Source organism: Pantherophis guttatus, chromosome 1, assembly GCF_059756535.1.
Source record: "Pantherophis guttatus breed Tessera chromosome 1, ASM5975653v1, whole genome shotgun sequence".
NCBI classification, from domain to species: domain Eukaryota; kingdom Metazoa; phylum Chordata; class Lepidosauria; order Squamata; family Colubridae; genus Pantherophis; species Pantherophis guttatus.
The window spans coordinates 348,942,136-348,968,845 of NC_142063.1; the positions used below are offsets into that span (position 1 = coordinate 348,942,136).

General features: G+C 53.9%; 2 protein-coding genes across 2 annotated transcripts; one reads left to right on the forward strand and one right to left on the reverse strand.

Moving 5' to 3' along the window:
- Window positions 1-387: 387 nt before the first annotated feature.
- Window positions 388-8,566, forward strand: SLC46A1 (solute carrier family 46 member 1). The gene is made up of 5 exons (XM_060694412.2): window positions 388-691; window positions 4,634-5,486; window positions 6,120-6,203; window positions 6,472-6,628; window positions 7,883-8,566. The coding sequence occupies exons 1-5, from the start codon at window positions 410-412 to the stop codon at window positions 7,977-7,979; spliced, it is 1,473 nt and encodes a 490-aa protein (XP_060550395.2). The 5' UTR covers window positions 388-409; the 3' UTR covers window positions 7,980-8,566.
- A 1,099-nt stretch (window positions 8,567-9,665) lies between these two features.
- On the reverse strand, window positions 9,666-23,754 carry SARM1 (sterile alpha and TIR motif containing 1). The gene is made up of 9 exons (XM_034424502.3): window positions 23,176-23,754; window positions 17,586-18,204; window positions 16,518-16,730; window positions 15,628-15,719; window positions 15,217-15,452; window positions 14,075-14,177; window positions 12,530-12,719; window positions 12,178-12,299; window positions 9,666-11,624 (listed from the first exon to the last, which is right to left on the reverse strand). The coding sequence occupies exons 1-9, from the start codon at window positions 23,592-23,594 to the stop codon at window positions 11,495-11,497; spliced, it is 2,124 nt and encodes a 707-aa protein (XP_034280393.2). The 5' UTR covers window positions 23,595-23,754; the 3' UTR covers window positions 9,666-11,494.
- Between the last annotated feature and the right edge of the window lie 2,956 nt (window positions 23,755-26,710).

A 26,710-nucleotide genomic window follows, 5' to 3' on the forward strand; every position in this document is an offset into this window, starting at 1 on the left:
AGGGCCTTCTCTGTGGGGGCTCCCACCCTCTGGAATCAGTTGCCCCCGGAGATAAGAAGAATCCAGGACCTCAATGCCTTCCGTCGTTCCCTGAAAACCTTCCTTTTCCAGCAAGCCGGGTTGGCTTAAGAAGAAATTTTTAAATTCTTTTAAAAATGGGGGGGGGAGGGAGGCTGCGGGCTTCTCCGAGCGCTGGTCCGGTGGCCCCGGGGAGGAGCCCCCAGCTGAGCCCCCCCCCCAGCCTCCAGGCTCCCGCTGCCCCGCCCAGAGCCCAGCCCCACCGAGCCTCGCGGGCCCCGGGCGGAGTCCGCTCTCCCCGTCCCCTCCCCTGCCAGCCAGGCGCGCCTGCTCGGGGGCGGCGCAGTTCCCTCCGGCGGGGCGGGGCGCGGAGGGGCCGTGGGTGGTGGCCATGGCCGAGCTGGCGGCGGGCGGCGTCCCGGGCGAGCCCCCCTCTGGGCCGGCGGCGGAGCCCCCCGCGGGCGCCCCGTTGCGAGGCCCGCCCTGCCGCCGCCTGCGCGCCGTGGAGCCGGTGCTGCTGCTGGCCACGCTGGCCCTGGCCCTGCAGGCGCCGCTCTGCCCGCAGCTGCTCTGGGACCGGCTGGCCCCGCGCAACGGCTCCGGCCCCGGCCCCGGCCCGCCAGGAGAGCCCGGCGGCTGCCCCAACCACACCGGCCCCGGGCCCGGCCCCCAGGTGCGTCCGCGCGCGGCTCCGCTTCCGCCTCGGCCCCGGTAGACTGCTCCTGCCCACGGAGCTCTCCTGCGGGCGCCGCGAGGGGGTGGAGGAGGGCCAGGCGAGGGTCGGTGCCCTTCTCCGCCCGTCCAGCCCCGGCAGAGAACGGGGAGCTCCCAGGCTGTCTAGGCTGCTGGTGTCTCCTGGACCTCCGCGTGTGGCTCCACAAGTCTTAAAAGCTTCCAAGGTTGGAGCCCCCAAGGCCCCTCCCAGCTCTCGGTAGTGGGTTACTCTGCTGCTGCTGCTGCTGCTGATCCGAGGCCAGGCCCCCTCCGTCCCTGCCTCCCTCCCAGGGCTTTTCCTGCTGTCTGAAGGCCTCTGGGAATGTGAGAATGGAGCTTCCCTGCGCAGAGACAAGCTACCTCTCTGCTGGCGTCCATACAACCTGTTTGACTGGTTCAGTGAAGCTTTGAAGAGCCTTTTAGAGCACAAAACAAGGCATCCCTGAACAAAGAGGTTCGTTTTGCAGCAAAAGCCCTCGGGCTCCTTTCCAAGCCCCCCTCCAGCCCCCTTTGATGGAGTGGAAGATGGGACTTCCTCCTCCTCCTCCTCCTCCTCCCACCAACTCTTTTGTTACAAACAATGCCGGTTTATCTCGGCCTGATCTCTGGGTTGCTTCAGCATCATGGATTCCATCCTTGGCCGATGGTCAAAATACGGTGCTTGTCCGTCCGATGGGGGGTCTCTTTTCCGGACTATTTGGATTCTGCAGATTCAATCACAAAACGGTGTTCAGGAATTCTCTTTCTTTGCGAAAAGTGGCTCAGAACATCTCGTCCTTCGATATTATCTTGGCCAGACATACTTTCCAGGTTTCTTCTCTGGGGAAACTTTGCTTAACCCTTTAATGTCATGAGCTTTTCCGGATAATACGTTCCCCTTTTCACACCTTTGAACTATTGTACGTATAAAAAGGTACATCCAACCTAACCCGGGTCATTCACTCGTATTCATTTCCAGGCCTGCATAACAATGTGGTCGTCCATAATAATAACAATAAATCAGGCAGTGAAATAAAGTGTCAAAAACTGAAAATGTAAAGAATACTTAGGAATAACAGAATAACAGAGTTGGGAGGGACCTTGGAGGTCTTCTAGTCCAACCCCCTGCCTGGCCCCTTCTTAAAAACCTCCAGTTGTTGGAGCACCCACAACTTCCGAAAACAACCAGTTTCACAGATTAATTGTTGTTACTCAGCACAACAGTGACAACAATTGGGGAAGACGGATTCACTTAACAACCGTGTTACTAACTTAACCACTGCAGTGATTCAGGTAACAAAAGTGGCAAGGCAGGTCATAAAATGGGGCAAAGCCCACTTAACAACTGACTCACTTAGCAGAAGAACTTTTGCCCTCAATTGCGGTCGTAATTCGAGGACTACCCGAACTGCACTTTTAATATAGTTGTTACGTTTTTATGCTTTTCACTGTACACACTTAGAGTGAGATCAGTTGTACCGATAGTCCTCAACTTATGACCACAATTGAGCCCCAAATTTATGTTGCTAAGTGAGACATTTGTTAAGTGACCTTTTACGACCTTTCTTGCCACGATTGTTAAATGAATCACTGCAGTTGTTAAATTAGTAACACGGTTGTTAAATGAATCCGGCTTCGCCACTGACTTGGCTCGTCAGAAGGTTGCAAAAGTGGACCACGTGACTCCAGGACATTACGGGGTCATTCATTACATAAATATGAATCTGTGGCCAAGTCTCTGAATTTTCATCACGTGATCATCATGGGGATGCTGCAAAGGTCATGATAATGGCCCTATGTCACTTTTCTCCATGCGGTTGAAACTTTGAATGGTCACTAAACAAACTTTTGTAAGTGGGGGATTTCCTGTATTTAAATGGGCAAATAAATAACCCACTTGGGCTACCCACCCTGATCCCTGCGTCCCCTGTCTGCCCCTTCTTGCCCTCCTGGTTGCCCTTCTGGGGGGGGAAGGGGGGGACCAGGTGGCGGATTCCAGAGAGAGGAGGGGGGAGGGTCTCCTTAAAGCCTCCAGCAGCAACGATGGGGCTTGTTCCTTCCGACCGAAGGGCCGTGGCGGTGAGAGAGTCCAAGGCCGTTCCTGCAGTTGAACTCTGTGCCTGTTGTGCTTGTGAGGGTGGGTGTGGTAGGCCGAGATTGTCGTCCTTTGCGTTCCTTTGCATTCTTCAGTGGCTCTGAGATTGCTCCCTCCTTTCTAAGGACAGGGAGTCCTCAACTTACGGCCAAAATGAAGCCCAAATTTCAGTTGTTAAGTGAGACATTATAATAAAAGAAAAAATATATATATCATGAATATTGTAATGTAATGTACAGCAGGTCCTTGTCTTATGGCCACAATTGAGTCCAACATTTCCATTGCAAAGCGAGGCAATTGTTAAGTGAGTCGCACCCCATTTTATGATATTTCTTGCCATGGTTGCTAAGTGAATCACTGCAGTTCTTAAGTAAGTCAAATTGTTAAGCGAATCTGGCTTCCCCACTGACTTGGCTTGTCAGAAGGCGGCAAAAGGTGATTGCTTGACCCCGGGACACTGCGACCGTCATAAATATGGACCAGTTGTCAAGCATCCAGCTGTAAATCACGTGACTGCGGCGATGCTGCAATGGTCATAAGTATAAAAAATGGTCATAAGTCACTTTTTTCAGCGCCGTTGTAACTTTGAACAGTCATTAAATGAAGTGTTGTAAGTCAAGGACTACCTGTAGCTGGTAATATCCTGTCAAAGATTATAATGAAAACTCTGTGTCTTGAAAGGGATACTTTGTGACTTGATAAATCGACACAGCATGAAAATTAATGAGTAGTTACGATTGGCCTCTCCTCTCCCCTTCTCTCCCCCAGGCTTGCCTCATAGAAGCCTCCCCTATCCTATCCGCTGCTTGCTGCTGTGAAAGTAAAACTGAAACTCCTCTCCTCTGCTTGTGTTTTGCATTTGGAACATATTTCTTTTCAGGTGGGGAGGGGGAGTAGAAGTCCTTAGCATCAGAGCGTGTTAATAATAATATAGGAAATACTAATGCTCTGATGGTCATTTCGTAAAATTCTTTCTTAGAGAGTACCCAGAAGCCAAGAGATTTCTCCAGAAAACCCCCGACTCCCAGTAAAGACACTGAAGCAGGCATTTTCCAAAGTTCTCTTTACTAGCAGTAGGTAAACTGGCACATCTGGGAAATCCCGAATCTGAAAAACCCAGGCTTTCCTTCAACAATACAAAGCTCCCAAGACCACCCCCTTTCGGTCACATGCTCCAATCAACATCCGTTCCACCTCAACCCAGCCCCTGACCACTCTTCCTCCAGATGCTGGCTCACCCTGACCTTGACCGATAGGAAGAACGCTATTATGTCTACTAAGTCCCCTCTCCTAAATCCCCCCTCCTACTTTCCCACACGTGAGGCGATGGCAGCATTGAAGCTTCCGGCCTAATATGGCTTCCAAGGCTGACGGGGGAACATACATGGCAAATTTCAAGTTTGTAGGCTTTACGGTTCTGGAGATTTTGTGATGCCGCCGCGAGTGGTATTTTGCTTTGATATATATATAGATAACAGTATGAGGCCAGGTGTCTCCAACCTTGGCCCCTTTAAGACTTGGGGACTTCAGCTCCCAGAATTCCATAGTCAACTGGCTCTGCTGGCTGAGGAATTCTGGGAGTTGAAGTCCCCAAGTCTTAAAGGGGCCAAAGTTGGAGACGCCTGTATTAGGCCAATGTGTTCTCAGTACATCCTCCCTCTGGGCCTGTGGCAGCTTTGGGGCCCTTTCTGCACCTCTCTTTCCCTTTCTTTGGGGCAGCCCAGAGTCTTGCTAGTGCCACCTTCCCACCGCTTTCTCCTTGCTTGAGCAGGGGGTCAGACTAGAAGACCTCCAAGGTCCCTTCTAACTCTCATTCTGTCTTTCCAGGAGCTGGAGACTCTGGTGGCCCACTGGAACCTCTACCTCAACCTGGCTGGCTTCTTTGTGGGGCTCTTCTCGGTGACCCTCTTTGGCCCCTGGAGCGACAGTGTGGGACGCCGGCCGGTGCTGATCCTGCCCGCCCTGGGCATGGCCCTGCAGGCAGCCATCTACCTGGTGGTCATGTACGCCGAGCTGCCCGTGGGGTACCTGTTGGTGGGCCGGGTGCTGAGCGGCCTCTCCGGCGACTACAACCTGATCCTCGCCGGCTGCTTCGCCTACGTGGCCGACGTCAGTGACCGGACGGCCCGCACTTTCCGGGTGGCCGTCCTGGAGGCCTGTCTGGGCCTGGCGGGCATGGTAGCGAGCGTGCTGGGCGGGCAGTGGCGCAAGGCACAGGGCTACGTGGCCCCCTTCTGGCTGGTCTTCGCGGCCAGCCTTGCCGCGGCCCTCTACTCGGCCTTCGTCCTGCAGGAGTCGGTGCCGCAGAGGCAGCCGCAGCGGCTTCTCACGCTCCGCCATTACAAGGCCGTGTATCGGCTGTACGCCGGCCCTGCCCGTGGGCAGACGTGGCGCCAGCTGCTCCTTTACTCGCTGGCCTTCTTCATGGTGGTGACGGTGCACTTTGGGGCCCGGGAGATCCTGGTGCTCTACGAACTCGGCCCCCCGCTCTGCTGGCAGTCGGAGCTGATTGGCTACGGCTCGGCCGCCCATTACCTGACCTACCTGAGCAGCCTGGTGGGGCTGCGGCTGCTGCAGAGGTGCCTGCGGGACGCCTGGGTGGCCGAGCTGGGTCTGCTCTCCAACGCACTGGGGCTGGTGACCATGGCGCTGGCAGGGACCACAGCCCTGATGTTTACAGGTGAAACTGGCGGAGGGAAGGGTGGGCCAGGGGGTCTGTCCCCCAAAGGACCCTCAGGAGACCTCCCTGGGGTTGGCCTCCCTCCCTCCCTCCCTATTTATTTTCTATCTATCTATGAAATTTATTTGCCGCCCATCTCACATCCAATGACTCTGGGCGGCTTACCGCATAAAAACATTAAAAACCCATTAAACTCAATAATCATAGAAACACAGTGGACACAATCATTAACTAGTAAAATAATTGAAAACTAATTAATAAACAGTAATTAAATAATTATTATTGTTAAATCAAATAATTAACACCAGATGGGGAAGGAAGGAGCGGGAGACACAGGGGGATGGGGATTTAGCAGGGCTGGGGGTCCAGGGGCCACGGAGGACCCAGACTGGGTGCCAAGGAATCTGTTGGCAGGGCAATAAATAAATAAATAAATAAACCAACCTCACCCAGACTGCCAAGGGTGAGCTGGCATGCTCACAGTGGCAGCTTCTGCTGGTGTGGCAGGTGGGCTTGTGTGTTGGGGGGGGGCTTCTCTCCCCAACTGAGGCCTGGCCAAGAGACAGATGGGGCTCCCTGGGCCTTGTGCTGCTCTTCCTCCTCCAGCCTCCCTCACTGACCGTCTCCCCACAGGTTACGGCCTTCTCTTCCTCTCCATGATGGTTACTCCCGTAATCCGCTCCAAACTCTCCAGATTGGTTGGCGAGACCGAGCAAGGTAGGGCGGGAGGGGAGGGCTCCCCACACCTCCATGTTCCCCTATGCCCCCTCCCAAGGCTGCACTGCTCCAAGGGCTGGGGGGCCCTTCGATATTTCCTCTGTCCCAGGGGACCTCCTTCCTGATAAAAAGGTTAGAATAACTGGAGCGTTTGGGGATTCAGGATTCCCGGGGAGGGGGGGCTGCAGGGGGGCCAGGTGGTCTGGGCACCCGTCCTCTTTTTCCAGGCTGCTTGACCCACCCCTCCGTCTCTTCCCCCTCCGTCCAGGGGCGCTCTTTGCCGCCGTGGCCTGCGTGGAGGGGCTGTGCTCCCTCGTGGCCACGGGGGTCTTCAGCTCCCTCTTTCCGGCCTGCCTGTCCTTCATGAGGGGCTTCCCCTTCCTCTTCGGAGCCCTCCTCCTCCTCGTGCCGGCTGCCATCATCGGGTGAGTCTGCCTGGGGGAACAGATGTGCCTGGTCCAGATGTGGTGGGTTGGGGTTCCTAGCTTGGGTGGGGATGATGGAACCTGGAGTCCCCCCCTTGAGGTAACGGCTGATCCGGGGCCATCCTAGATTCAGTTTGTCTTCCATGAAGTTGTTTTAATTTCCTTTTAAAGCTGGCTGCTGTTTTCTGGTCCAGTGGTGGGAAGTTCCAGAAGTTAACAATGCATCTTGGCTGCAATTTCAGGCCAAAAACTGCAGCCTATGATGGCCAGGCAGTAACAAAAACCACCTTTCCCAGGTTCCTCTTTTGAGAAAGGGAGAAAAAACCGTCCCTGCCCACTTCCCGACTCCCCCCCCCCAATATTTCCCCCTTTGTGCTTCCTCCAAGCATCTCAGACTCCCCCCTCCCGGCTCCTCCTCACAGGAGTCCCCTGAAGGCCATCCGGGTCACCCCCTCCCTGTCTCTTCCTGCTCTCCAAAAGGGGCAAAACAGCACAGCCGGTCCTTGACTTACAACTGCTTGCTTAGTTCAGATTTACAATGGATCTACTCTGGGGACCTCCAACCTGTTGGGCCCCTTCCGTAGTTATGGGATTGAACACAGCCGTGTCTGCAGCCCCCTGCATTCCTGTGACTGCATTATACAGGTTGTCTTCAACTTACAACCACAGCAGAGCCCAAAATTTCTGTTGTTAAGCAAGACAGTTGTGAAGCAAGTTCTGGCCAATTTTACGACCTCTCTTGCCAGGGAATCCCTGCAGTTGTTAAGTGAGTCACACGGTTGTTGAGTGAATCTGGCTTCCCCATTGACTTTGCCTGTCAGAAGGTCACCAAAGGGGATCATGTGACATTGCAACCGTCGTAACTGTGAGCCAGTCACCAAGTGTCCGAATTTTGATCATGTGACCGTGGGGATGCTACAATGGTCATAAGTGTGAAAAATGGTCATCAGTCACTTTTTTGGGTGTTACCGTAAGTCAAGGACTATCTGTACAACAATTTTGTTGAAAACTGGCACACCTGGTTTTTGGCAAGACTGCCCATAGTGCCCATTGGTTCACTTAACGGCAGTGACACTCACTTAACAACCGTGTTGCCAATGGTCATGACCAACCAATTTTTCAAGCCTTATGATAGCAATGGGGAGGCTCGGTTGTATGTCGAGGACTACTCAAACAGGCCTTGGTGCGCGGGGGCCTCCTTCTGAGACCCTTCCCCACGGATCCCTCATAGAGCGGGTGTGTCTCTCCTTCCAGGGGGATAGAGATCCGAGACGGCAGCCCTGGATACCAGCATTTTGGGGATCTTCCAGAGCCGCCGGAGGAAGCCGAGCCGTCCCCCCGACACGACTGAAGCCGTTGAGCCTCCTGGGCACAGAGGATCCGCCTTCTCCAGGCGGGGACCGATCGATCGCGGCCGTCTGGAACCACGACTGATCAGGGCTCAGGCCTTGGGACGGTGTGAACACACAAAGGAGTGGTCTTGCGTCTAAACCAGGGGGCTCAGCACTTGGCCACTTTAACACCTGTGGACTTCAATTCCCAGAATCCCCCAGCCAACTCTGTAATTCTGGGAGTTGAAGTCCACAAGTCTTAAAGTGGCCAGGTTTGGAGAGCCCTGGTTTAGGGACTGCAAGGGCCCCGAGACCAGGCAGCCGGCTCCCCGGGGCTCTTCCTGCTGGTACTTGGCAGAGGAATCCCAATACCTCCCGACAGTGGGAGGAATTTGAGAATGTTTTGGGGGTCTTCAGATTTGGCCCTGCCAAAACTCTTCCTGATGAGAGGCTGCCAGGACCGAGGCAAGGGGCTGAAAAGGGGGAATGACCGCTGGGGACCGGCCCTCGCCCCACTGGGATTGCTGAGACCTGCAGTCTTGCCTGCCAGCCCCCTACCTGGATTTTCCTGGGGGCCGAGGGACAATAAAAGAGAAACTGAAGTGACTTTCTGGGGTCTCTTTGTGCTCCTTGAGGATGGGCAGAGAGGGATCACTCCCACGGCCACGGCAGCTCAGCCTTTGTGTTAGGGAAGCCAGATGGAGTGGCACAGCACCCCTGGCCCACATCTGGGCTGCCCACTTTCGCCAAAGGGGTGTGCTTGTGTGTACTTTTGAGTTTTGGCAACCTGGTGGAGCAGCTTCTACAATTTCTTGGCAAGACTTAGGTGTTTTCCCCCCTTCCTGGAGCTGAGAGGAGGACTGGCTCAAACGTCTCCAGCTGGCTTTTTTGTCTAAGGCAGGACTAGAACTCGGGTCTTCCAATTTCTAATAAAGGGGATTTTTTTCAGCTCAGGGTTGAAATGAGGGATTCTTGGTGCTTGTGGACCTTGATGATTTTCTTGCAGACGGTTCACGACCCAATTAAGGAACATCATCAGTGCTAGAAGGGGGGGGAGGATTATTGTTATGGGGCCCTTGGGGCTCCCAGAGTTTGGTGATTTTCTTGCAGACAGTTCATGGCCCAACTAGGGAATGTCATTAGAGCTAGTGGGATGTGTGTGTGTCAGAGCAAATGCCTCTCCCTACTAGCACTGATGATGTTGCCTAGTTTGGTAATGAAACGACTACAAGAAAACCGCCAAGCTCAGGGAGCACCAAGGATCCCTCATTCGCGTTTCTAGCCTGGTAATGAACCACCACAATATCCGGCTCAGCTTTCAAAGCCGGAGGAGTGAGGCTTCCGGGTTTACTGTTCTCCCATCACCCTCTGGGCATAGAAGAGGAGCATTCTGGGAGCAGCTTTGCATCTGGCCACCGGGTGACCTAAGCTCTGAGAAGCCCTTTTTTTTTATTTGTATCCCAAGCAAACTGAATATTTGGGTGCACCAAGAACAGCAGTGCAGATATTGTGGAGCAGCACAAAATATATTTGCATCTCCCCACCCCCACCCCTTGCCACACAGCCCAGCCCCACAGGGCGGAAAGAGGAAGAGAGCCCAGCAGATTTGGGGCTCCCGGTCATTCTGGAACTGCCCCCCAGCCCATGCCCCCCCCAGATCCAGAATGTTCAGGCTGGGAAAGGAGCAGACTGACCATTTGCAAGAATTCCCTTTTGCAAGTTTTTATACAAGCTTCTTCTTTCACTGTATAAGGAAGAGATCAGAGCAGCCCCTCCCCTGCACCCAGCCATCCTGGGCAAGGCCCCCCCTTCTCAAACACAAGTCCCTGGGCCAGCCTTCCCTGGCACCCGCTTTCTGAGGCGTCCTGGGCTGTGAGGCACATCTTGAGCCGCGGTGGCACAGTGGTTAGAGTGCAGTCCTGCAGGCTACTTCTGCTGGTCACCGGCTGCCAGCAGTTTGGCAGATTGAATCTCACCAGGCTCAAGGCTGACTCAGCCTTCCATCCTTCCGAGGTCAGTAAAATGAGGACCCAGATTGTTGAGGGCAAGAGGCTGACTCTGTAAACCGCTTAGAGAGGGCTGGAAAGCACTATGAAGCGGTATATAAGACTAAGTGATATTACTATTTTCAAGAGGGTCGATCTCTGCGCACCTGGCGGGATCGGAGAAGGCAGTTGGAGCAGAGACGCAGAAGGCACAGGCAGCAGCATCATGGGTGGGGGCATCGGGGCTCTGAGGGTTCAGCCTCCCCCCTCCCAAGTGGCCCCTCGAGTCTCTATTTCAGCCAAAGCAGCAGGAATTGGGTGGGGGGCTTTTCACTCTAAGGAAGCCGGCCATGGCACAGAGGCCACCTCGGAGCATCTCAACCGAAGAAACGTGGGGCTGCCATCCCCTCTGGGGGCTGCAAAACCCCTGCTCCCAGTTTGGGGGAGCACAGGTGGCTGCTGTGGGAAGGAGGCATGGCGGGGAGGGGCGAGGCCTTCCTTCGTCCCCTTCTGGGCTCCCAGGCTGTCTTTCCATCTGCAGACCCACTAAGCGCCCACCAGCCATGGACGAGTCTCGCTGAAGCCTGAACCTCCATTTCAGGGGCCCCACGTGGCGCCCCCAGGATAGGATTAGGCCAAGAGGGGCGGGGGCAGCACCAGCCACCTCCCTGGCTGGGCCCCATGGGGTTGCTTCCAGAGGAGGGGCATCTCTCCAGAACAGGACCTCAACCTGTGGGAGGCTCCAGCTGGGGATGTCCGGCCTCTTGCTGGGCTGGAGCAGGAAAAGGCTGCTGTGGGGTCCTGAGCAGTGGGGAGCCCTTGCAAATGGGAGCAAGGCAGCACTGGGGGAGGGGGGGCACAAACTGGCAGGGGGGAGGGCTGGGCCAGGACCTCCTGCAGGAGAGGAACCAGCAAGGCCTGCTTTGCTGCTGATGTGGGGGGGGGGACATCCCAAAGGGGCTTTTTCCAAAAGCCAACTGGACTTCCTTGGGCTGTTTTCCTTTAAAAACTCTTCGCTTCTCATCCAAGAAGCTGAAGGAGAGAGGGAGAAAAAGAGGGAGGGAGGGGGGAACTCTCAAGTACTGAAGGAGCTTCTTGGATGAGAAATGAAATGTTTTCAAGGAAAACACCCCAAGAAAGTCCAGCTGCTTTTGGGGGGAAAAAGCCCCTTTGGGACAAGTGTGGCCTGGAGAATTGAGACTCTCCACAGAGGGAGGGGCCCGTCCCTACAAGCTTCACAAGGCCCCCATTCATGGCAGCCAATGCCTGGACGATTCCCCCTGGGCGTGGCCCAGATCCCCACCCCTGCCCCAAAGCCCCCTGGGGAGATCCAGTATTGAGGGCAGAATCCACTATCCACTACTTGCCTTCTTGGAAGCCCAGTGGGGGCCGGGGGTTTGTTGGGGTCCCTTCGCTCACTTCAGCCTCTGCTATGGAGGGCCCGGAGGGAGAGGCAGCCATGCAGGAGCTGATCCTGAGGCAGCCAGGGGGGTGGGGGTGGGCATGGGAAGGCAGGCCAGGCAGTCCCCCCCTCCGTCCGTCCGTCCGTCCTAGCTCTGCTCCAGGGGGCCCCCGCACTCCAGGCTGTTGTCCGACCCGGCGGAGGAGTCCTGGGAGGAGCGTCCCTGCAGGAACCGGATCAGCTTCTCGATGGTGGCCTCCTGGTACTCGTGGGACCACCTGCAGGGAGGGGAGGCAAGGGGGGGAGAGGGAAACTCAGCTGAGCCCTCGACTTGCAACAGTGACCGTTCAAAGTTACAACGGCTCTGAAAAATGTGAGTTACGACCATTTTTCACACTTACGACTGCTGCAGCCTCCCCATGGTCTCCTAATCAAAATTCAGCCACTTGACTCACATTTATGACGGTCGCAGCGTCCCGGGGTCGCATGATCCCCTTTTGCGACCTTCTGACAGGCAAAGCCAATGGGGAAGCTGGATTAACAACCATGGGACCCACTTAAAACTGAGGGTGATTTCCTTAACAACCGTGGCAAAAAAGCCGTCAAGTGGGGCAAAACTCCCTTAATGATTTTCTCACTTAGCAACAGAAATTTTGGGCTCAATTGTGGTCCTAAGTGGAGGACTGCCTGTACAAAGCCAGCCTCTCCCTCATTGGCAGGAGGGTCTGCTGTGGCTTCTCTCGGGGTCCCTGCCCTCCATCGCTCCAGGCCCAGGTCTGCACGGGGCGGCCCAAGGGGGTGTGGAAGCCCTTCGGTCCCCCCCCAACTCACTTGATCCCGTTGAACTTCAGGATGGCCCTCATGTCCTCCGGAAGCTCTTCTGGGTCTGGCCAGTCAAAGTGGTCGGTCACTGGGATGATGTTCTTCTTGCAGCTCAGGGCGGTGGCTATTTCCTGCAAGGGCAGCCTCCTCAAGCACCTCCTGGGCACCACCATCCCCCGAGCCCCCTCCTGCCTCTCCCCCTGGACCCCCGAGCCCCCTCCTGCCCCCCCTCCAGAGGCCTGGCCCCCTTGCAGGGCGTTGGGAGCAGCCACTGTGACCCCCCCAAACTGACCTGCATCCGGACAGCCACCCTTGTGGCTTCTCCCTCCCTCCCTCCCTCCCTCCCTCCCCTGCCCCTCACCTTGTGCACCCAGTCTTTGCAGGCCACGTCCCCCATGCAGCGGTCCAGGGCCTGGACGGAGAGGACCAGCACGAAGTTTCGGGCACTCATCAGACTCTGGACCAGCTTGTCCTCAAATTTCCCGGCCTCCAATTTCTCCACGTCAAGGAAAACGCTGAATCCATGCAGCTGGAGGTGGACCTTCAGGAGGCTGCGGGGGGGGGGAAGGGAGACATTTTAGGGAGACCCTCTCCTCTGCTTTTCCCTGGGCAGAGGCAGTTTCTGCTGCTCTCTGAGCTGGGTGGTTTTCTTGCAGACGTTTTAACAGAATCACAGAGTTGGAAGGGACTTTGGAGGTCCTCTAGTCTAACCCCCTGCTCAAGCAGGAGACTCTATACCATTTCAGACAAACGTTGGCCAATCTTTTCTTAAAAGCACCCACAACGTCTAGAGGGCAGCTGTTCCACTGATGAATTGTTCACACTGTCAGGAAATGCCTCCTTGATTCCAGGTTGCTTCTCTCCTTGATCAGTTTCCATCCGCTGCTTCTTGTCTTGCCTTCAGGTGCTTTGGAGAAGAGGTTGACCCCCCCTCTTGTGACAGACCCTCAAATATTGGAAAGCTGCTGTCAAATCCCCCCTCATCCTTCTTTTCACTAGACTAGACATTCCCAGTTCCTGCAACTGTTCTTCATATATTTTAGCCTCCAGCCCCTTAATCATCTTTGTTGCTCTTCTTGTCAGCATTTCAAGCTGCGTTTACTCTAGTGCTGACATAAGGAGAAGTGGAGGCGTCTGGAAAGGGACGTTTGACTTTTCACCTACTTATTTTCTCTGGAGATAATATCCCCTAGGAGATGGATGGGAGGGGGGAAATTCCTTTGAGCTGAAGCAGTAGATTAGGGGTAGAGTGATTTGGAAGATGGCCAATGAATGCAGAGGAATGGGGAAAGGAAAATGAGGGTCTTGGGTCAGGAAGTCAGTGTTAGCTACAATGAAGTCGGGCTTGGAATGCCGTGCTCAATAAATGAGAGTTTTCATCAAAGACTTTGTTTGAAATGCAATTTATTTGAGACGACCTCGAAACCTGACACTTCTCTGCCCTCTTTCCAGAGTGGCAACCAAAACTGGATGCAATATTCCAAATGTAGCCCTGAGGATGTCACCGTTTGGTAATGAAACGTCTGCCAGAAAGCCACCAAGATCAGAGAGCACCCAGGACCCCTCATTTCAACCCTAAACTACAAACATTTCCCTTTATTAGATCCAGCCCCACCTTCTAGAGGGGCTTTCATAAAGACAGTGGATTGGAAACACACAGAGGACAGGAGGCCTGCAAAGAATTGTGTGTTCCCTTCACGGGGGCTGCTTTGTGTTTATTTTGACAAGGGACAGAGCCTTGTCCGGCCCAGGATCGCACCTGATGCAGCCATGCATGTTGCTTGGAATCTCTGGCTGCTCTCGGGGGCGCCTCCCCTGCCCCTCGGAGGCATTTCAGGCTGGGGGCTGACCTCACCTTTCATTGCAAGTGGGTCTAGGGTCCCACCCCAGGCAGCCCCCCCAATACCTGGCCAGCTGAGATCCGGTGCGCCGCCGGTAGCTGATGAAGACGTCCGTCCCCTCCAAGGTAGACTTCCGGCTGTTGCACGGCAGAGGTGAGTGAAGCATCTCTGGGTGGAACAAGGAAAGCAGCAGAAACAGCTGGATCAGGCCCTTCCGACCCCCCAGAAAGGCAGGCTGGGTTGGCCAGAGACAGCCCCGCTCCTCAGCCTCCTCTCCCCAAAAGACCAAGAACAATTAGGGGCATCTATGGAGCTTCTCCGTCATCCAGGTCATGATTGTCCCAAAGGTGCTTTTTCAAGAGGCAAATGGACTTTCTGGTTTTCCTTTGAAGACGTTTCGCTTCTCATCCAAGAGGCTGTCAGGGTTCCAAGGAACACAGCAAGCAAAACTCCGAGGCAGACAAATTCCTCAAAGAGTAGCTTTATTGGATATACCATATTGGCACAGATCTGGTGAAAACCGACCTTGAAGGCTCCCCTGGTTTTCACCTAATTAAAAATAAAAGTTTGACAAACAATCAGTCACATGGTCCAATCACAGCACTGTCTGGTGACATCGCTCTGCTTCCTCTGACCAGGTGTGAGAATGTCCTTGGTTCCCAAGAGAAAGTATTTTGTTTCGGCTATAAAATACCAGCTATCTAAAAAAAAAAAAAAATAAACCCTCCCTATCCTTCAGCTCCAGGTCTTCAAAAGAAGAGCCAGAAAGTCCAGCTGCCTCCTGGAAAAAAACGCACCTCTGGGACAACAGTTGGGGATGTTCAGCTGGAACTTGAGCTCAAGAGACCAGGTGCACCTGGGAACTGAGTCCAGCCTCTTGTAAGAATCAATGCATGGGAGGGGGCTCAACTGGGAATCCTCCTCCAGGCCCCTTCCTCCCTCCTCCAGCATCCGAGGCTCAGGGAAGAGCCAGCAAGGCCTGGAAATCCGGGCAGCCATGTGGTCTGAGCTGCTGCTGCTTGGCTGCCCCTCACCCCACACCAGTCGCCCTTTGGAGTTATGTATGTCTTGGGAGAGGCCAGCCTCCCCTCCCACCCCCCGAATCTGGGCCAGCTGCGTGTATCTTGACTGCAATGCCAAGCCCTGGATACCCGGAGCCGTAGTCCAGCAGCGAGGGTGGCCAGTGGGGGTCTCTCTCCCCCCTTACCCCGGGCAGCAGAGAGGATTCGGACGCGGTGGAAACTCAGGCCGATGCAGCAGTCGTCCTGCAGCTGCTGCTCCGTGACGCGGTGGAGGAAGTTCCGGTCGATGCCGCAGGTGACCAGGTTGTAGGTGTACTGGCGGAATTTGGGGTCGACACTGGCCAGCCAATCAGCCAGGTTGCTGCGGTCGCAGGTGGAGTAGTTGGCGTAAGTCTTCAGCTCCGTCAGCTCCCGAAAGAACCTGGGGGAGCGAGGGGGGTGGGCTCAGCCGGCAGGAAGGGGCAGCTTGGCCTGGTCTAGGCACCAGATTAGAAACCAGGAGACGGGGAGTTCTAGCCCCGCCTTAGGCATGAAAGCCGGCTGGGTGACTTTGGGCCAATCACCAGAGAGGGGGAGTTCTAGCCCCGCCTTCCTACCGCTTGCGGGTGATGCTGGAGCTCATGGCCAGGTCGGTCAGCAAGTCGTCCTCCGTCAGCCTCAGGAGCAGGTCTCCGTCCACCTGGTGCTCCTGCAGAGGCAGAAGGTTCCAGGGGAATCTCAGCCTTTGGACTGGACTGTCCAGTGCAATGTCCTTCCCCCCCTTCCTCTTTTTCCCTCCTTCTAAAAGGGCTTTTCCAAGAGGCAACTGGACTTCCTTGTTTTCTCTTTGAAGACGTTTTGCTTCTCATCCAAGAAGCTTCTTCAGCTCTGACTGGATGGTGGGGAAGGGAAACCCAGAAGTCCAGTTGCCTCCTGAAAAAAGCACCTTTGGGACAACCATGACCTGGATGACTGAGGATCTTTACAGACTCCCACCTTCTGTTTTCCTTCCTTCCTTCCTCCTTTCCATTATTTATTCAATTTGTATGTCACACCTCTCCGTCCCTCCTTCCTCCTTCTTTTCTTCCTCTTCCTCTCTCTCCCTCCTTTCTTTTCTCTCTCCATTACTTCTGTATTCTCTCCCTTTCTCTCTCTTCCTCTTTTCTCTCTTCCTTCTGTGATGCTTCTGTTTATATGGCCAACCCTGTAATTAGTCCAGGTGGCAAACAAACAAAGGTACGGCCAGAGAGCCACCGAGCTCAGGAAGCAACCCGAGCTGAGCCTCCCCTAAAGTCTGAGCCCTCATGTCTCCCCCACCATCACACCACGGATTAGCATCCTGCGCCCCCCCCCATTCCATTCGCTACATGGCCACGACCTGAGCCAGAGCTGGGAGCCCACTGCTGAGTGCCTGGCCAATAGGCCATCCTTTGCTCATCGCCATTGGGTAGGGCTCCCCCTCCACCACCCTACCAGCTTTGGGGTCCGCCCCCCGCCAAACTCCTACCAGGAAGCGGGGACAGTACTTGACGAAGCCAATCTGCTGCAGCCACTTCTGCACCTCGGGGGTCTTCCAGTTGGGCACCGTGGGCAGGAGCCGCCGGGGCACTTCCTCACCCATGGTGCACAGCGCCCGCTTGGCCAGCACGGAGGTGGTGCCATTGGCTGAGTAACAGACGATCCTTTTCAGACTCTGGATGGCCCCGATCTCTGCAAAGATCTGGCAACAAAAGGGGCACCGTCGGCTCTTACAAGACAGTGTGCGCCAGCCAGGGTGGATAAAAATCAATGATTTTTTTAAAAAAATCAAAAAAATCGGATTTTTTTTTATTTAAATTGGATTTTTTTTATTTAAATCAGATTTTTTTGATTTTTATTGAATTTATTTTAATAAAAAACTTTTGGGGTAAAAATCTATCGTAAGATAGTTTTCTATTTAAGATACATAAATAATTTAGTTTATTCAGCATGAAATGGAGCTCAGTTATGTAGCATGAGGCTGTATATTCTGCAACACTGGGACTATCGGTGAGTCAACAGTGGGTCAAAGGAGTAGCAGAGATGACAGTTGCTCTTTAAAAATTATGATTTAAATCAAGTTGATTTAAATCAAATCCACCCTGGTGCCAGCTGCCCCAACTAGCACCTGCCCCGGTGGGCTGGACCTCAGTCCTGGGGAGGGGCAGCTATTCCATCGCAAGGAAGCCGAGTACTATGGAGAGGAAGGGCGCCACGTTGGGGAAGACAGGAACTGGCTGAGTCAGGCTGGGGATCCCAAGGATGGGCTCATCCCAGGACCTCCCGTCTCCGAGTCTCCAAGCCAGAAACTTTGGGGCAGCCTCCTCAAAGGCATTGGGAAGATGGGTTTCCTTTTCCCCTGCCCCCTGAGTTCTGGAGCGGGTGGTGGGGAGGGGGCCAAAGAGGGGATCTGTTCCCTTGGCAAGGCAGGGGCTCCTGTGCCCCAGAGGCCTGGGTGCCTCTTGCAAAACTGGGTCTTTCAACCCAATCCCAGTGTCGGGTGTGGCTTCTCCTGCCCCAAGCCCATCAGGCCCCCCGGCCCCCCCGCCCTGCTGACCTCGGTCTTCTTCTGCTGGGCTTTGATGGCGGCCTCCACGCAGAGGTAGAAGGCGGCGATGCACTGGGCCTCCAGGCGGGAGCTGTCCAGCAGGGGCACCAGGCTCTGCAGGTCGTCCGCCGTCCGGCCCTGGCTGTTGTCGCTGCTGCCCAGCCAGCTGTGGGTGAAGCGGCCCGGGTCGAGGGTGGCGATGAAGGGCTCCACCAGGGCCAGCGTGCCCGACTTCTCCACCTCCTTCTCGATCTCCTTGTTGGTGGCCAGCACGGCAATGGCCAGGCAGGCCTGGAACTGGACCAGGTTGTCCTCCTTGGAGAAGGCCAGCGGGAAGAGCCACTCAGCTGCCTTCTTCTCCACCATCCGCCGCTGGTTGGCCGGCCCGCCGTACATGGCGCAGTTGGCCAAGGCGGCGGCGCAGTGGCGAAGCACCACGGGGTCATTCCAGCGGCACCAGAAGAGGACGGCATCCAGGCCTCCGTTGGCGATCAGCTGGAAGCAGGTCTCCTCCGAGTGCTTGAACATGTGCTCCAGGATGCCCGAGGTGCTCCGGGCCAGAGGGAGGCTCTCCCGCTCCTTGGCCAGGTTCAGCACAACCCCCAGGCCGATCTGAGCCACCCGGTTCCTGCCAGGCAAGCAGAGGGCAGGTGAGCAGCCGCGTCAAAGCAGGGACCCCAGGAAGCTACGGAAGGCACAGGGAACGGAGGGGAGGGGACACCAGCCTGGGGCTCATGCAGCCCAGAGGGGTCCCAATCCACCCTCTCCAGGCCTTTGGCTCCACCTTCAAATGTTTTGAGACCATACAAGGCAGCCGCATTCTCTCTGCACCCCTGCCCAGGGGGAGCTGAGGGTTCCCCAGATGTTGAAACTCTGAGAAAGTGCAGAGAAGAGCAGCCAACATGATTTAGGGGACTGGAGGCTAAAACCTACGATGAACGGTTGCAGGAACTGGGCATCATGGCCAGTCTAGTGAAGAGAAGGACCAGGAGAGACATGAGAACATCTTCCAATATTTGAGGGGCTGCCACAGAGAGGAGGAAGGGGGTCAACCTGTTCTCCAAGGCACCCGAAGGCAGGACAAGAAATAAGGACTGGAAACTAACCGAGGGGAGAAGTAACCTGGAACTAAGGAAGAATTTCCTGACAGTGAGGACAATTAAACAACTTGTGGGTGCTCCATCACCGGAGGTTTTAAAGAAGAGACTGGACAGCCATTTGTCTGGGATGGAATAGGGCTTCCTGCCTGAGCAGGAGGTTGGACTAGAAGACCTCCAAGGTCCTTTCCAAGTCTATTTATTTTCCAAGCTAAGCTATGCGCCACATTGGCCAAGGATGGGGCTGCCCAGCATCTAATGTAGGGCAATGCTGGTTTCAAAACGAAGACATGGGGTGTCTCACTGCCTGTTCCTGCTTCAGTGGGAGGAAATGGGACGGGGTCTCCTGCTTGAGCAGGGGGATGGACTGGAAGACCCCCCTAGGGAAGGTAGTTTCCCTGCTTCTCCCCATTCCAAGAACTGCCTCCTCAGGTGTCATGTCAGCCAACCCCAGGCATTGCCTCCCCCACCCCCTCCAAAGACTCCCCTCAGCTGAGCTCAGCTCCTGGTAACTCAGCCCCAAAGGGAGGGAGGGAGGGGGCTGGCCTAGCCCTCCTCTTGGAAACTGGCTTGATCCTTTTCAACATTTCAGATACACAAAGACTCTAAGCAGATCCCATTTCCCAGCCAACAACACACACACACACACACACAATTATATTTTGACAAAGAAATCTGGGGGGTGGGGGGGAAGCAGCATATGACACCCAGAAATTTACTGGTGAGCCCTCGCAGCTCCATCCTTCCTTCCTTCCTTCCTTCCTTCCCTCCCCCTCCACCCCCCCCCCTCTGTCTGTCTGTCCCTATCAAATTTAGGGACTGCCTGTGGCGCTCTTAGAGCTTTTGCAGGACCCGGAGCCAAAGCTTCCACTCTTTGGTTTCAGAAAATGAAAGGGGAAGGGGAGCTGGAAGGACAGATGGCACCGGTCCACCCACGAAGCCTCTGGCTGGCACACTCCCTGAGTTGGGAGGGGGCCCAAGGCAGACAGCATCTCAAGGGGACTCTGCAGACTTGCCCCACTCCTTCCAGGCTCCCCTGGAGAGACCCACGGATGCATTTCCCTTGAGCACCTCCTGGATCAGCCTTGCCAAAGGGGGTGGGGGTGAGGAACCCCAGACTCAGCCGGGGGAGCCCCGGGACCAAAGAGGGGCCTCCTTCTGCCCCAGACAGAGGGGCCTCCGCTCTGCTCAGCGTCTTCAGAGACATGGAGCCGTCCCTCTCCGTGTGGAATGTACAAGTAGTCCTGGATTTACAACGGTTCGTTTAACGACCATTCAAAGTTACAAGAGCACTGAAAAAAGTGACTTATGGCTGTTTTTCATACTTATGACCATTGCAGCATCTTCACGGTCACATGACCAAAATCCAGATGTTTGGCATCTGACTCACATTTATGACGGTCAGGTGATGCCCTTTTGCCACCTTCTGTCCAGCCAAGTCAACGGGGAAGCCAGATTCACTTAACAACTGCAGTGATTCACTCTGGCAAGAAAGGTCGGAAAATGGGGCAAAATTCACTAGCAACAGAAATTTTGGGCACAAGGACTACTTGGTCAACAGGGGGAGGGGCTGCTTCCCAGGGGCCAAAGAGGCATCTGAGCTGGGAATGGGTGGTGGGCAAGTAGAGAGCAAAGAAGACCCTCCCTAACGGTTCACAGAGTTATCTTGAGGTACGATGGAAAATAAATAGAGACCTATAATTGCTTTAGTCTGGGAAGATTCTGTCTGTGGGCAAACAACAATAAAGAAACTTTCTCGGAAGGAATTCCAGGTGTCGTTCTTGGTTCCTTTGGCCGGACACCAGGTCATGTTTTGGCCAGTGAACAGGGGCCAAACCCATTTCCCCAATAAAGTCCCTTCAGGGGAAACGGCCCCCAGGACAAAAGCACCAGCCCAGGGTTCAAGCAAATCCACCCCCTGGCTGCCCCCAATTTCCCCTGCTGGGAACTGCCTGCATCCAGAGGGCTCAGCTCTCTCCTGGCTGCTCTCCTTTCGGCTCCCTCCGGTGCAGACACCCCACCCCCACCCACCCCGTCCGGGTGAGTGAAGACAGCTTCACAAAAGGGGTGGGGTGAGCAAGGGGGGCACCTTTCTGGAACTCAGTTCTCCAGGTCAGCAGCACAACAACCCACTAGGCAAGATTTCTCAACCTTGGCAACCTTGAAGATGTGTGGACTTCTTCCCAGAACTCCCCAGCCACCAAGTTGCCTGGGGAATTCTGGGAGGTGAAGCACAGAGGTCTTCAAACTGTTAAGGTAGAGAAATGCTGCACTAGCAACAATTCAGTCCAGGCAACAAGCTGAAAACTCAGCAAGTAGCAAGCGGGATTCTGCACAACCGTCTCAGGGATGCAAATGATGCTTCCGGTGTCACCTGCCAGCCTCGCTGCCCCCAGGCAGGACACACACGGCTGGGCAGGAGGAAGAACCCGGGTAGCCTAGGGGAAGGGCAGGGGAACAGGAGGGACTTGTGGGCTTCCACCAGGAGCAAAGGATCAGGACCACGGATTAAGTTACAGCTCAAAGATTTATTGCTCAAGCCGACACACAAGAATGTAGTCAACTAAATTTCAGTACTAAACTGGCGCCAGGAAAGGGTCGGTGGAATTCAGGTGTTGAACATGAATCGTTTGTGGCAACACAAGGACGCTGAGCTGATGACGTGTTTAACTCTGACCCCCATCTCTGCCTGCTCTTCTCCTGCATCGTCTTCACAAACAGCCACCTGCAGTTCGCAATCAATGTTCACACACCGTCAATTCCCGGATATGTCCTCCCAGCTTGGTCAGCTGCCCAGACGTTCAGCCTGCAACCCTCACAATCCCCTCCTCGCATGGAATTGGTGTGGGGAAATTACTCAGGCTCTTCCCTTAATGCTGCCTGAGCCTTACCATGACGCCCCAGCCCAGCCCACCAGGCCCAGCCTCCTTTGCCCAACTGGGTCACCTGAAGGGTCCCCCTCCCCCGTGGAGGATGCCAGGAACAAGGAGGCGCCCTGCTGTCTCTCTGAATGAGTCACAGCTTTGCCTTCCTTCTTATTCAGCCACGTAGAGGTGTGGGGGGATTTTAGGCTGGCTGGACTCCAAGTGTCTGGACACAAGGCAATAAATAACAGAATAACAGTCGCAAGGGCCCTTGGAGGTCTTCTAGTCCAACCCCTCCTCAAGCAGGAGACTCTAGTCCAGTGATGGTGAACCTTTTCGGCACCGAGTGCCCAAACCGGAACGCGCATGCATGTGTGTGCATGTGTGTGCGCCGGAGTGCCAGAAACCCAAAGACCAGCTGGCTGATGCACACATGCCTGTTTTCTGGCTGTTTTTGGACGTTTTCCAGGCCAAAAACGGCCCGAAAAACAACCTGAAAACAGCCTGAAAAATGGCCTTTTTTGGGGCCACTTTTTTGTTGTCCACTTTCAGGCAGTTTTCCGGTGCCCCAACACCCATGAAGACCAGTTGGCCGGTGTGCATGTGCACGGCAGAAACCAGAAGAGCAGCTGGCGATGGCGCATGTGCCCACACAGAGGGCTCTGCATGCCACCTCTGGTACACAGGCCATAGGTTTGCCATCACGGCTGTAGTCTATACCATCCTGGTAAAATGTTTGTCCAGTCACTTCCAGAAAAAACCATGGCTACCAACCTGCCTGCCATTGAGGACCTGTATCCTGTATCTACAGACCCCTCGCATCCTGGACATGAACTCTTTCAACTCCTGCCCTCAAAACGACGCTATGGAGCACTGCACACCAGAACTACTAGACACAAGGACAGGTTTTCCCCGAACGCCATCACTCTGCTAAACAACTAGTTCCCTCAACACCGTCAAACTAGTTACTAAGACTGTATTACTATTAATCTTCTCATCGTTCCCATCACCCATCTCCTCCCACTGATGACTGCGTGACTGTAATTTTGTTGCTGGTATCCTTACGATTAATATTGATATTGTTTCCTGATTGCTTATTTGTACCCCAAATAAGCCAGTGGTACCTTATGATTCTTGACGAATGTATCTTTCTTGTCTTTTTATGTACCCAGAGAGCCTATGCACCAAAGACAAATTCCTTGTGTGTCCACTCAGACTTGGCCAATAAAGAATTTTATCTATTCTATTGATTCTTAAAAGCCTCTGCTGACGGAGCAAACTGTTCCATTGGTGAATTGTTCTCACTGTCAGGAAGTTTCTCCTTAATTCCAGGCTGCTTCTCTCCTTGATGAGTTTCCATCGGATGCTTCTTGTGCTGCCCTCAGGGGCTTGGGAAAAATAGGTTGACACGCCTCCCCCCCCTCCCCTAATCATCCTTGTTGCTCTTCTCTTCCCTTAGAATACACTTTGCCACTTGGAATGGACCCTAATCGGCATACGTGAAAATGCCATTCCGCGGCCCTCTTCTTATATGGTAACCTACGTGCATGGACACACGGAGACCTGGACAGGCGAAGGCCGACCTCGGGCAGAGCGGAGGGGCAGCAGCTGCCTGCCTCCTCCGCCCGCGGGGCTCACCTGTTCTCGGCCACCAGCACCTGTTCCAGCAGCTGCGCCGCGCGATTCCGGCTCTCGGGCTGGGCGCCGCGGAGGAGGTCGAGCAGGAGGTCGAGGCCGCCCTCGAGGCGCAGCGCGTGGCAGAGCCCCTTGGCCACCTGGCGCCCCACGGCCGGCAGCCCCCACGCCTCCTCCACCAGCGCCAGCACGGCGCCCAGCCGCGCCTGCAGGTCCGCCGGCCCGGCCGCTTGCTTGGCCGCCGAGACGGCCTGGTGCAGCTCGGGCAGGCTCCGCTCCAGCGCCGCCTGGATGGCCGAGCCCAGCCCGGGCGGGAGGTCGGCGCCGCCCAGCCCCTCCGCCCACCAGCCCGACGCGGCCCCCGGCGCGCCCATGGCCAGGCGGCACAGCTCGCAGGCCCACAGCAGCGGGCTCAGCACCATGGGCTCCGCCGCAGCGCTGGCGCCGGGCCGGGATGCCGGGAGCGCAGCCGAGCTTCGGCCGCCGAGGATGCCCGCCGCCGCCGCTCGGCCATCCCGCTGCCGCCGCCGCCGCCGCCGCCTTGCAGCCCGCCCGTGACGTCACCCCCGCCCCGCCCCTGCGCCTCGCTCCCGCCCCCCAAAGACCCTCGGCCCGCAGCCCTCACCTCCGCTTTGCTCGTTGGAGCCCTCCGGCCGTTTCCTTCTGTTCAACGGCTCCAGGGATGTAATGAACAGATCGAACCATTATAAACACAAAACGTTCCAATTAGGAGAGGTTAAGAGCAAAGTGGCAGCGAGGGGGCCTTGGGGGTCTCTGAGCCAGCCTGGTGGTTTCCGTGTGGAAGGGATTTGCCTCTCGCAGCACTGATGACGTTCCCTAGCTGGGCCATGAAACGCCTGCAGCTTCTAGAGGGCCGAGGACCCTTAGGGCAGCGCCCAAAATATTCATCGCTCAGGGTTTTAAACTGGGGGGTCCTGGGGGGGGCTCTGAGGTACAGGTAGTCCTCCACTTACAACAGTTTGTTTAGTGGCTGTTTGAAGTTGCATCATTGAAAAAAGTAACTTATAACCGGTTTTCACACGGCTGTTTGCAGCATCCCCAGGGTCACCTGGTCAATATTCGGACGCTTGGCAATTGCTTCATATTTATGACGGTCGCAGTGTCTTGGAGCCGTGTGATCCCTTTCTTGACCTCACAAACAATGGGGAAGCCAGATTCACTTAACAACCATGTTTCTATCTTAACAATTGTGGTGATTCCCTTAACGAGTGTGGCAAAGAAAGTTGCAAAATGGGACAAAGCTCACTTATTTATTTATTTACAAATATTTATATGCCGCCCTTCTCCCAAAGGACTCAGGGCAGCGAACACAAGTTAAAAACATACAAAAATAAAGGAAAATCCTAATTAACAAATGTCTTGCTTAGCAACCAAAATTTTGGGCTCAATTGTGGTCGCAAGTTTTTTTTTTTTATTGAAAAAGTTTTACAAACAACAATTTTCCCCCATTTCCCCCCCCATCCTTCCCTAACCCCCCCAAACCCTCCCTCCCCATGACTTCCCCAAGGTGAAATCCATCCACATTGTATTATATCATACTTTACCACCCCACTATTCTCCTCCCTGTGCACTATAAATTTCTACATCACAATAAGCTATTTTGCCCCCTATAAACTATACATTTCTACACAACATTTAGCTAAAAACTATCTGGTACTTCCTGGTTTGGTATTTATTCTGCACATAATCTATCCAATTCTTCCACTCCCATAGATAAGTCTCTTGAGTCCGATCTTTTAAGTATGCTGATATCTTCGCCATTTCTGCGAAACTGGCCATCTTCAAAGTCCATTCTTGAATTGTAGGCATATCAACCCTTTTCCAATACTGACCAATCAGTAACCTGGCTGCTGTCACCATATACAATATCAATTTTGTTTCACCCACTGAGAAACCCTTAACTATACCCAGTAAAAACAGATGAGGAGAAAAATGAATTTTTTTCTTTAAAACATTTTGCATAACCCACCAAATTTTTATCCAAAAAGCCTTGGCTTTCTTGCATGTCCACCATATATGATAATATGTAGCATCTAAGCAATCACATCTCCAACATTTCGGTTGAACATTAGGATACATACATGACAATTTCTTAGGATCTAAATGCCACCTATAAAACATTTTATAAAAATTTTCCCTTAAATTCTGCGACTGTGTAAACTTAACATTCTGAACCCATATTTTTTCCCATGATTCCATCATAACTGGTTCTCCCAAATTTTGCGCCCATTTTATCATACAGTCTTTAACCAATTCATTTTCTGAATCTCTTTCTAACAAGACATTATAAATCCTCTTAATATGCATTGGGCCTTTCTCTTTTAACTGTCTAACCAATTCTTCTTCATGCAACATTAAACCGGTTTTTTGATCTTCTCTCCATCTGAATTGAAGTTGATTATACTGTAACCAAGTTAAATTAATCCCTTCTTCCAACAGTGTCTTCAATGTCTTTAGTTGCCATCTGCCCCCATCATTAAAAAGTACTTCTTTATATAACCCCCCCCCGAGTGACTTTATATTTATATTCCGTATAATATGACCAAGATCCAACCACAACGGTATTTTGTAATCCCATTTGAATCGGTGCTTCTTCCATACTCTCATCAAGGAGTTTCTAAGTATATGGCTATTAAATACTTTGTCAACCTTGTTTTCATAAAATAAGTATGCATGCCAACCAAATTCAAGATCATGACTTTCTATATTCAACATTCCAGTCTTTGTCCTTCCAAACCAATCACTTGCTTGTGTAAACGCTGCAGCTTCATAATATAATCTCAGGTTTGGAAGTTTAAGACCACCCCTTTCATGAACATCTTGCATAATTTTCAGTTTAACTCTTGGCTTTTTCTCATTCCAAACAAACTTGTTCACTCCTTTTTGCCATTCAGTCAAATATTTATCACTTTTAAGCACCGGAATCATTTGGAACAAAAATAAAAATCTAGGTAGAACATTCATTTTAACTGCTGCTATTCTTCCAAATAAAGACAGCTGCAGTTTTTTCCAGGTTTCCATATCCTTTTGTACCTTTTGCCACAACACCTCATAATTATTTTGAAACAGTTTTATATTTGAATCTGCAACTTGAACTCCTAGATATCTCACTTTTGATACTATTTCAAAGCCTGCCTTCCTTTCCAATTGTGGTCGTAAGTTGAGGACTACCTTAGGCGGTAGGTGAGGGTGAACCGAATTTGAGGAGGACTGAACCTGGATCCCCTGTGGGGCCAAGAGGGATGGTGCACTTGATTCTTCTGTTTCCCACCCCCGGCTCAGCCTGCTCATCTCCCACCCCCTTGGTGGATCAGTGGTGTGTGTGTGGGGGGGTGTCTCTCTGTCCTGGCCCTGCCCTCGGAGCAGCCTCCCCCTGGAGATACGGCAGCCCTGACTAAGCCCTGGCGCTTCCCCCAGGCATTGGGGGCAGCCTGTTCACTGATGACCACAGAGCACTGGCATGCACAGCGGGTGGGGGGGGGAAGGGAGGGGACTGAGGTTTCTGCAGGGGGCTCAC

Excerpts from the sequence above, each read along its gene's own strand:
- SLC46A1 (XM_060694412.2), top strand. The coding sequence starts at position 410 with ATGGCCGAGCTGGCGGCGGGCGGCGTCCCGGGCGAGCCCCCCTCTGGG. Across the intron at positions 5,487-6,119 it reads CACAGCCCTGATGTTTACAG|GTTACGGCCTTCTCTTCCTC; the intron begins GTGAAACTGGCG and ends GTCTCCCCACAG. Across the intron at positions 6,629-7,882 it reads GTGCCGGCTGCCATCATCGG|GGGGATAGAGATCCGAGACG; the intron begins GTGAGTCTGCCT and ends CTCTCCTTCCAG.
- SARM1 (XM_034424502.3), bottom strand. The coding sequence starts at position 23,594 with ATGGTGCTGAGCCCGCTGCTGTGGGCCTGCGAGCTGTGCCGCCTGGCC. Across the intron at positions 16,731-17,585 it reads CCCAGCAGAAGAAGACCGAG|ATCTTTGCAGAGATCGGGGC; the intron begins GTCAGCAGGGCG and ends TTTTGTTGCCAG. Across the intron at positions 11,625-12,177 it reads CTGAAGTTCAACGGGATCAA|GTGGTCCCACGAGTACCAGG; the intron begins GTGAGTTGGGGG and ends CCCTCCCTGCAG.